Source organism: Antrostomus carolinensis, unplaced genomic scaffold (assembly GCF_000700745.2).
Source record: "Antrostomus carolinensis isolate BGI_N321 unplaced genomic scaffold, ASM70074v2 scaffold11429, whole genome shotgun sequence".
Taxonomy (NCBI): Eukaryota; Metazoa; Chordata; class Aves; order Caprimulgiformes; family Caprimulgidae; genus Antrostomus; species Antrostomus carolinensis.
Genome location: NW_010336492.1, coordinates 23,301 through 33,966, shown reverse-complemented (window position 1 = coordinate 33,966; position 10,666 = coordinate 23,301). Strand labels below are relative to the sequence as shown.

The 10,666-nt window shown below is 47.8% G+C and overlaps 2 protein-coding genes across 2 annotated transcripts in view; both read right to left on the bottom strand.

Annotated features, from left to right (window-relative positions):
• Positions 1 to 1,138, bottom strand: part of LOC104530327 (ADP-ribosylation factor-like protein 8A) — a 5,885-nt gene extending 4,747 nt beyond the window's left edge. Inside the window, exon 1 of the mRNA XM_010174881.1 lies at positions 1,064 to 1,138. Within this exon, the coding sequence (XP_010173183.1) occupies positions 1,064 to 1,123 (60 nt within the window). The 5' untranslated portion in view covers positions 1,124 to 1,138. The remainder of the gene's footprint in view (positions 1 to 1,063) is intronic.
• A 3,775-nt stretch (positions 1,139 to 4,913) lies between these two features.
• The window catches only part of IPO9 (importin 9), a gene marked incomplete at its 5' end in the record, with an annotated part of 19,374 nt that continues 13,621 nt past the window's right edge, over positions 4,914 to 10,666 (bottom strand). Inside the window, 5 exons of the mRNA XM_029086707.1 lie at positions 4,914 to 4,949; positions 6,568 to 6,696; positions 7,622 to 7,770; positions 7,979 to 8,205; positions 9,249 to 9,408. Of these exons, the coding sequence (XP_028942540.1) occupies positions 4,914 to 4,949; positions 6,568 to 6,696; positions 7,622 to 7,770; positions 7,979 to 8,205; positions 9,249 to 9,408 (701 nt within the window). The remainder of the gene's footprint in view (positions 4,950 to 6,567; positions 6,697 to 7,621; positions 7,771 to 7,978; positions 8,206 to 9,248; positions 9,409 to 10,666) is intronic.

Here is a 10,666-nt window from a genome sequence, read left to right as displayed (position 1 = left end):
CCTGCCCATTACCCCACTGACCTGCCCACTATCCCATCGTCCTGCCCATTACCCCACCGACCTGCCCACTACTCCGCTGTCCTGCCCGTTACCCCACTGACCTGCCCACTACCCCACTGTCCTGCCCATTACCCCACTGACCTGCCCACTATCCCACCGTCCTGCCCATGACCCCACTGACCTGCCCACTATCCCATCGTCCTGCCCATTACCCCACCGACCTGCCCACTATCCCATCGTCCTGCCCATGACCCCACTGACCTGCCCACTATCCCACTGTCCTGCCCGTTACCCCACCAACCTGCCCATTATCCCATCATCCTGCCCATGACCCTTCCCCACGCAGCCACCCAGCCAGAGCACCCGGCATGTACCAAACCCATCCCCGTGCCCTCCTCTTCATCTCAAACCTATCAAGGAGGCTCCCGACTCGATAAAGAAAGGAGACACCTCAGTAAGGGCAGCTGAAGGGTGCTGAACACCTCCTGTGATGTGCCACTGCTGGCATGGAGGGACCCCCAAGCCCAAGCTGGGGGCTCCTCCCCATGCCCACCACCCCTCCTGGCCTTTCACTGATGCATTTGCCATTTCAAAGCACTCAGCACGCTCTCAGAAATGTTTCTGCAGCAGGCAGAGATCCCCAGTCAGCTTTTCAGTCCATCCCACCGCTATTTCACAGTCCAACCTGGGGCCCTTGAAAGATCCTGAAGGGGTAGAAATCTCCCCTCCCTTTGCTCTTGCAGCAGAGACCACCACTGGAAGCCACGACCTGCTTTTTCCAGCACTCCCACCCTCAGCAAGGTGACCACATCCACAAGTTCCCACCAGCAAGCCAGAGGTATAAGAAAACCTCCAGCTTTGCAGCCCAGATTGGCTCTTAATGCAGATCTCCTGAATCCCTTCCCACCATCTCCTCTGGTGCAGAAACCTAACAAGGCAAATCTTCCCAGCTACAGCTGGGGCTGCTGGCACCTTTCAAGCCTCCAGCAGAAGTCCCACCAGTCTCCCTTCACCCCACCTTTCACCCCAAGAGCCCACACTGGTGATAACATCTGCACCTTACCTTGATAGTAACGTTCCCCTTGGTGATCTTTCTCATGTTAAATCCCACTGTCGGGATCATGTCTTCGTTGAACTGTCCTGACTGCAAGGAACAAGGTGAAACAGCATTAGGAGGCACAGAAACCCCACCAGCCTGCCTAGAAATAACCCCAAATGCTCTGCCAGCCCTGCAGCGGGTACAGCACAACCCTCCTCCTGGTCCACACCAGGAGCAAAATTAGAGCTGAGGAGATAAAATGCCTGTAGGAGGGAAATGCTGCTGCTGCAGCGTGGGGTGCAGAGCACCCTGCGTGCCCCAGTGAGCTGCGCTCCCAGCTCCAGACACATCTTGGTGGGGTGGTGGAAGCTCGCCCAACCCAGTCTTTTCCAGGTGGGATTCCCAAGCACTTCGCAGGAGGAGGCAGAGACCTTCGCTGCTGGGACCTCAGATCAGCTGTGCCGTGCCCAAACCTCCCCCCACAAAACCCACTGGCAGCCCCACAAGGAGCCCGGGGTGCAGGCAGGTGGCCAGGCTTCCCCCCCAGGGGAGCCACCTCCCATGCAGCTTCTTTTCGGCTGCGAGTCCTGAGGGCTCCAGCATGTTTCCCGCTTCAAATCATTTATGGCCCAAACCAAACCAGGCTGACTTCTGTGTTCCTGCAGGTTTGCTGCTTGCCCGCAGCCTGCCTGCATGGCTGGGAGCTGAGTGCTGGTGCTGGGTGACGTGAGGGGGATGTAAAGTGTCACCCCCGTTCCCAGAGCTGTCACCACATGTCATAGAATCATAGAATGGTTTGGGTTGGAAGGAACCTTAAAGCTCATCCAGTTCCAACCACCCTGCCATCAGCAGGGACACCTTCCACTAGATCAGGCTGCTCAAAGCCTCATCCAACCTGACCTTCAACACTTCCAGGGAGGAGCAGCCACAACTTCCTTGGGCAACCTGTTCCAGTGTCTCACCACCCTCACAGTGAAGAACTTCTTCCTAATATCTAATCTAAACCTCCCCTCTTTCAGTTTAAACCCATTTCCCCTTGTTTTGTCATTAACTGCCCTTATGAAAAGTCCTTTCCCAGCCTTCCTGGAGCCCCTTCAGGTACCGGGAGGCCGCTATAAGATCTCCCCGGAGCCTTCTCTTCTCCAGGCTGAACAGCCCCAACTCTTTCAGCCTGTCCTCCAGCAGCACCAGCTCCAACCTGCACCAGGCAGGAGAAGCATGAAATCACTGCGGATCTGCAGCATCCCAATGCCACTGAGAAACTAGGTTAGGCTTATCGGAGCAGTGAGCAGGAACAGTCCCCCCTGCTGCAGGGAGATGCCGGCTCGACAGCCCACATGCACTGGAGGGACAGGACAGGGCTGGTCTGTTAAAGCCCACCCCATCAGAAGAAGGTTGCTGCTCAAATCCCAACACCACATGATGGTCCTGGGCTGAGCAGCACAGAGGGAGGCTCAGGGTGACCCCAGCAGCACCTCTGGGGCAAGAGCTGCCACAGCCCTTCGCCCTCTGCCTCCTGCAACCTCTCGCCCGGCAGGAGCCTCACTGGGACTCCAAACAGGTCAATCTTCTTTGCTTTTCAAGGTTCTGCTGCAGGATACTGGGGAAGCTGATGGGGGAAGAAGGTTTGATAACCAGGATAACACAGCACTGGGGCTTTTAGCCATTAGTGTCAGAAACCTGCAGGAACCACCAACCACAGCCAAACTCATCCCAGCAGCTCTTTACCAGCTCAAAATCTCAGTTTCTCAAAGACTTTTCTGGGTTTTCTTTCAGTTAACACAAACCTCAAAAAGGGAAGGTATCTGATGCCATTTTCTGATAAGCAGAATTTTGTGCCTGGTTAAGCCAACGGCTCCCTCCCCCAGATCTACCATGTCAGCGAGTCCCCAGGGTTTTCCTGACCTCTTCCAACACTTCTGCAATACGCACCGCTTCCCTTTTTCATTTCCCTTTTGCATTCATCTGCAAAGCCTGTCAGTCAAGGGGTCTCTGAGCCCAGAAACTACACCAGGGACGGGAGGGGAAGGGCGCAGGGGGAGAGGAGGGGAAGCAGGCAGGAATCCCTCTACCACCGACCAACACAGGGGATGCCTCCTGGACATTGAAGTTCATCACATAATTTGTCTTTATGGACCAAGTTTTAAGAAATTATCAGGCTTTGATCGAAAGACGTGGAAAGCAATTGCTGAAGAACTCTGGGAAGCTGCAGGCATCTCCATCGGGGACCCCAGACCACATTGTGGGAACTGCTGGGTGTGCGAAAGCCACCTGAGACATGGTTCATATGTGATGGTAGCTCTTCTTCCAGGAAGCGATGGGCTTCAGGAGCCAGGAGTCACCTCTTCCTTCCCCCACCAGAGATAGGAGTGAGCATGTCTCCATGAGCAAAGCACAGCCTTCCTTCCCCCACCACGGTGCCTGCCTTCAGGCTGCCCATGGCCAAGGGGCCAACACAAAACCACTCATGCTGTCCAAAAAAAGGCCAGGCTGGGAACGTGACACATTGTGGTCCAGGATGGCTTCCACATGGTCTCCACTGTCCTGGCAATCGCAGCAGCATCTTCAATGTGCTGCAACATGCTCAGCTTCTCCTGCATCAGTTGCTCTCTGAAAGCAACTCTGAACAGTAGAAGCATGATGTCCCCTCTTCCCTCTCCAATGTCCTGGATGCTGACGCCTCCAGCACATCTTCAACTACCTGCAGGGTTCAGCCATCTGCAGCCCCACTGACAGGGAGAGTGGAAACCAGCCCAGCTGCAGGCATGCAAAAGCTTCACGGGATGCATCTTTCCCCAAATGTTGGTTACACAATGGACACAGCATCCACGCTGACCCCAGAGGTCACCCAGCTGCACCAACTGCTTGGGAGTGGGATCCCTCCAGGAGGCACAGAAATCCTTGCAGGCAAGATGGACTTTGTGGCTCCAACAGGTGGATCAGGTCTTTGTAGGCTCCAGTTCATCACTGGTTTTGCCAGGGTCCCCTCAGCATCCTGGCCAAACCACCCTGCCTCAGTCCCCTGGCTGGAAGATAAATGTCCAGTCCCACCACTTTCCCATTGGGTTACTGTGTGGATAAGAATCAGGGGGAAGGCCAGCAAGGCAGATATCATGGTGGGGGTCTGCTATAGACCACCCAACCACAATGAGGAGGTAGATGAAATATTCTACAAGCAGCTAGGGGATATCTTGGGATCACAGTCCCCCACATTCTCGTGGGGGACTTCAACTTGCCAGATGTCAGCTGGAAATACAACACAGCAGAGAGGAGGCAATCTTGGAGGTTTCTAGAGTGTGTGGAAGAGAAATTCCTGACACAGCTGGTGAGGGAACCAACCAGGGAAGGTGCCCCACTGGACTTGTAATTCACTAACAGAGAAGGACTGGTGGTTGGAGGCCGTCTTGGGCACACTGATCACAAAATGATAGTGTTTTCTCTTCTTGGAGAAGTCAGGAGAGGGGTCAGCAGGACTGCCACCTTGGACTTCCAGAGGGCAGACTTTGGGCTGTTTAGGAGTCTGGTTGGCAGAGTCCCTTGGGAGGCAGTCCTGAAGGGCAAAGGTGTTCAGGAAGGCTGGACACTCTTTAAGAAGGAAATTTTAAAGGCTCAGGAGCAGACTGTCCCCATGTGCTGAAAGACGAGCCAGCGGGGAAGAAGACAGGCCCAGCTGAACAGGAAGCTTAGGCTGGAGCCCAGGAAAAAAAGAAGGGTTTATAATCTGTGGAAGGAGTGACTCTCTCATGAGGCAGCTCATGAGGACTACAAAGACCTGGTGAGGCTGTGCAGGGAGAAAATCTAGCTGGCCAAAGCCCAGCTAGAACTTAGTCTAACTGCATCAGTAAAAGTCAATCAAAATGCTGCTATAAATCCATTAGTAGCAAAAGGAGAGCGAAGGAGAATCTTCAACCTTTATTGGATACACAGGGAAACACTGTGATAGAGGGTGAGGGAAAGGCTGAGGTACTTAACGCCCCTTCTTTGCCTCGATCTGTAACGGTAGGACAGGATGCTCTCTGAATCTCATTCTATGATTCTACGATAAATGTCACCGCAGGCCCTTGAACAGCAGTACTGTCATGATAAACTGGAGATGGTAGAGACTCATTTCCCATGATCCAAGGAGAAATGGTTAGTGACCTGTTGCACCATTTAGACATCCACAAGTCTATGGGGCTGGATGGTGTCCACCCCAGGGTACTGAGGGAGCTGGCCAAAGTGCTCACCAACCCACTCTCCATCATTTATCAGCAGTCCTGGCAAACCGGGGAGGTTCTGGATCTACAGGATCCCATCTACAGGAAGGGCTGGAAGGATGATCCAAGCAACTACAGGTCTATCAGTCTGACCTCAGTGCCAGGGAAGGTGATGGAACAGATAATCCTGAGTGCCATCATTTGTCACACACAGGACAACCAGGGGACCAGGCCCAGTCAACACGGGTTTATGAAAGGCAGGTCTTGCCTGACCAACCTGATCTCCTTCTATGACAGGGTGACACGCTTAGTGGATGGGGGAAGGCCTGTGGACGTGGTGTACTCAGACTTTAGGAAAGCCTTTGACACTGTTTCCAAACTCGGACTTTAGGAAAGCCTTTGACACTGTTTCCAACAGCATTCTCCTGGAGAAACTGGCCCCTCATGGCTTGGATGGATGTACTCATTGCTGGGTAAAGAACTGGCAGGATGGCTGGGCCCAGAGAGTTGTGGTGAGTGGAACTAAGTCCAGTTGTTGCCCGGTCACCAGTGGTGATCCCCAGGGATCAGTGTCGGGGCCAGTCCTGTTTAATATATTTATCAATGATCTGGATGCGGGCATCAAGTGCACCCTCAGGAAGTTCACAGATGATACCAAGTTGGGCTGCAGTGATGATCTGCTTGAGGGTAGGAAAGCTTTGCAGAGGGACCTGGACAGGCTAGATCGATGGTCTGAGGTCAGTGGTATGAAGTTCAATAAGGCCAAGTGCCAGGTCCTGCACCTGGGTCACAACAACCCCATGCAAAAGGCTGAGGGAGCTGGGGTTGTTTAGTCTGGAGAAGAAGAGGCTGAGGGGTGACCTTACCACTCTCTACAACTACCTGAAGAGAGGTTGTAGAGAGGTGGGTGTCGGTCTCTTCTCCCGGGTAACTGGTGACAGAACCAGAGGAAATGGCTACAAGTTGCACCAGGGGGGGGTTAGGTTGGATATTAGGAAAAATTTATTCACAGAAAAGGTAGTCAAACATTGGAACAGGCTGCCCAGGGAAGTGGTGGAGTCACCATCCCTGGTGGTATTTAAGAGACAGGTAGATGAGGTGCTCAGGGATATGGTTTAGAGATGGGATCGGTAGTGACAGGTTAATGGTTGGACTCGATGATCTTAAGGGTCTTTTCCAACCACTATGATTCTATGATTAATGAGGAGCTGCTGGTATCATTATTAGCAAGCAAAGCCTGGGCTCCCTTAAAGGCTATGTCACCTGTCCTACTTGGTCACCTCTCTTGGACCTGCATAGCCCTGCAATCCTCACCACTCCCCACAGTGTTACCTGCATAGTAGCATTGTCATCTGTGTTCAAGCTGCACTGAGCCACTGCAGGGAATGCTTGGCAGATCAGGAGCTGGGACAGAGGAGGTTTTGTATTCCTCACAACTGTGGTCAATATATCAATAGAAGTCTGAAAGGAAAACACAAACAAAAGGACTGTTACAGCAGCAGCCATAGTACACTCAGCATCACCCACCACTAGTGCAAGCATCAAAGCTGTAAACTGGAGGGATGTGAGTCAGTACTGTGATCACATCTTGATTTTACAGTCTAGGATATTTTTTAAATGAGAAGACCTTGGAGTCACGCAGACAAGCATCACTGTATCTGACATGGACGCATGTTGTGTGCTGTAAAAGTTCTCAAGGCAGTTCAAGCACTAGAAGCAGTGTAATCACCTCAACATGGCCAACAGTTTCATGGTACCCTGATGCACGCCCATCAGTACAGCAAGAGAACTGTTCTAGCTGACTTGTTCCAGTTTGTTTATATTGATTTAAATTTATCTTAATTACCCATAAGCAAGTGTTACAGTCATACCAATCAACAGGCAGATTATAAGCATATTCATAAAGATGTTTAATTCCATACAATCATTCTACATAGTCAATGCTTAATCTTTTATAAGCAGACTTTTTATAGAAAGGACAAACCTGTATAATTTATCTCCAGCAATTTATACATATCTGACATATAAATCAGAAAGAGCCTTAGAAAAAAGTGCAAGGAATAGTCATGTACCCTGCTGGAGAACATTCTACCAAAAAGAGGAGACTGTAACTGGTGAAAGATAGCTATGTCAAAGCAAAATGACTAGGGATACGCTGCAGAGACTGGAAGAAGGCCAGAGAAGCAGTTTAAAGTTAATTGTTGGAAGCATCTCCCCCCACCTGCAGTTAGCCTTCTCTCCACAAAGAAACCTCTACCAAGGACCAAAGTCATTGTTCCAAAGCAGTTCAAAAGCAACCTTTCTACTCTTTGCAGATCAGCCATCCTAGATGTGAAAGAAGAGGGAATAATCTCCAGCTAAGACCATGTACCACTGTAGCACTTACTGCACAAAGCCCTGCTGGGATCTTGTCAGCAGGGGCCTGCATGATGCTGACAAGAGTTGGTATTAGCCTCATCTGCATTGGACCCTGGCAGGCTTCTATCTGAGCTAGCTCCTTAAAGATATCTTGGGCAAGAGAAGCAACAACAGGATCTGGAGAGAGAAAGCACCATTTACTACAACATACTAACAAACACATCTCAATTTTTGCTACCGCTATTTCGAATAGGCAAAGCAGCAAGTTTCCCTTCTAGCTTTACCATTGAATGAATCGATGTTCATTCAATTATCATTAAGTTCTCAGCACCAGGATTCAGTAGCAAAAACAACTCTACTTTGAGTATGTAACTTGAATGCTTACCGTTACTGTACTTCAAAAATATTGCAATTGTGAAGGGGCAGATTTTGTTCTCCACACTTGCTGTAAATGCTGGGTCTACCGTACAGACAATGCACAGCGTCTCCATCACGAGGTTCAGGACCTCCGAACTGAACTGAGTTGCCAAGTGGATCAGTCCATCAAGAATGCTAGGAAGGAAAGGCTGCAACACATGGGTGCTCTCAGAGATCTTCAGCTGGTCACAGTAGCTAGACAAGAAATTTGTGATAACAAAATACATACATAATTAATTAAAGTGATTTATACATTTAACTCCAGATTATATGTAAGGGGTTACTTCACTCCACTCAATTCTTATTCCTCAAATTCACTCCTCTAGGACTTTTCCCCTTCAGTCTACTATTCCTTGATCTCTCAACAGCTCAGCTATCCTTCCTCCTCATAACACCCGCGATGGTTCACAGAAGCAGAGTTGAGTCAAGTGATGTTAAAAGCTTCTACTGCCTCTTAGTAACAGTTCTCCCTTAAGAAATGCCTATCGATGGAGAAAATAAACCTTGAGGAAAAAAGTAGCCCGAGACAGACACTCACTGCTTACAAAGTGTTTAATTACCATGTTCTACAAGTGAGCTAGGGAAGGATAAAACAATTCCATTAGGAACTTAGGAATAACTAAGTTGTAAGTCTCTGCCTTTACTTATTCATTAACATTTCAGTGCAAACAGAACACAAGGTGGTTTTTTTGAGGGGAGAGGCTGGGGAAGAGTAGGAATTTTGTAGTTTTTTTGTGCTTTTTTGTGTTTGGTTGATTTTGTTTTATCACTAACGTTCATTTTTCACTTTAGAATTAATACAGCAGATCTTCCTTTTTCCTTCTTGCAACTTATTTACAAAAACAGGATTAAAAAAAACCCCCAAACAAATCCAATCACTCCTTATTGCTGTGATTTGCTCCACAAGCCCGTGTTATGTCATTCAGTCACCTTTGTGACTGAACAGGAGCAATCTAGGTTTCATCTTTATGCTTTCCATTGCTGTCTAGTTCTGCTTTTCTTTGGGACATTCTAACATTTTATCATAGCCAACTTTGAATTTCAATTTCATATTTCTCATTAGTTATTCTATTTTGAACATGCTTGCTTACACTTTTAAAGTTGGCATCTATTTCATTCAAAGCAAGTACTCCCACAGTCTATACAGAAATGTTATCAATATTTTAAAACACCAGTTTTATAACTGTAATTTATATCACTTGTTCCTGGGGCTTTGGAATATCTTAGGGTTTACTCACCCCCAGATAGCTCTGACTGCAGAGATTCGGACAGAAGGAGGCTGGGTTTCATGCAGACCACTGACAGTAGCTTGCAGGAACTGCTGGATTAGTTCTGGAGACATAGCCACTGTAAAACGGCTGGCGGCCCACAGAGCACGACCCAGGAGAAAAGGGGACACTGAAACAAAACAAAACACCCCAGTGGTTTTAGAATAAGTTTTAAGAGTTTAAAAATTATAGCTGCTTCCATCCATTACCCAAAAATCTTGTCATCCCAGTAGGAAAAGGGTAAGATATGACAGAGAAGACAAGTATTCAGGCATACAAATAATTTTTGTTCATAGGCAGGATCCAGTTTAATTTCTTAGTTACTTGAAAGAATAATTTCTCATTTGCAAAAAAAGCTTCTTCCCTCAACTAGTTACACTTGAAATTGTTCATCAATACAGCAATACATGCTTTACTGATCATCAGAACAAAGGCAAAGGAAGAGAGTGAAGGCTTTTTCAGCAATTCCTGTTCCTCTAGCTCAATATTCTGTCCCCAACAGCAGCAAAGAGCAGAAGCTTAGGAGAAAGAATTAGAGAAACAGAGCATGGATACAGGGATCTTACACAAATTACTTTTCTGGTTTCCAGCCATCACCTTGCAATTACAGGACATAACGTTCAACAGCACCAGAGAAACAGCGAATATCCATTCTCAACTCACCTGTTTACACTTATCAAGGTACAAGGTATCTTTATCGTGCTTAACCCTTCTGCCTTTTCAGGCTAAAATATCCTTATCTATTTAGGCTATCCACGAATAGGTGATGCTCTCTACCTCAGCATCTTTACTGCCATTATTTATACCGCAAGTATTAATTTTAAGATAAGGACATAAAACACTCCATGCAAGATGTACAGCAAGATAAAAGCTTTGTTTACTAAGCAAGTATTATAAAAAGCAAGATGTCTTTGTTGTATCACTATTACTGAGCATTAAATGGACATCCTCTGAGAACTACCCACATACTGACTCCAGGAGCTCATTTACAACCAATTCCACATATGTAAATGTGTGTAAATATATGTAAATAGCTGAGGTTGTTTGTTTGTTTTTTACACAGATTACACTTCGCACACTATTTCATCATTCAAGATTAACTCAAAAAAAGAAAAAAATCTTCTCTAATAGGTTAAATAAATGTTTATTTGATGAAAGCATCCAGTAATTTGATTCTTCTGCACTGACATACCTTAATGTGGACTCATCAGTGATGTTCATATTGGCTTAAACTTCTCAAATTTTAATTATCTGCAAGGACTTTGAAGGTCTGACTTCCAACAAATTCTTGGACTTTCTTGCACACTGATGTAAGATAAGACAGAAAGCAGAAGCCTGCAGAGTTCCCAATAACAGGATCCCACTCAGCTAGGAATATAATTTGAAAG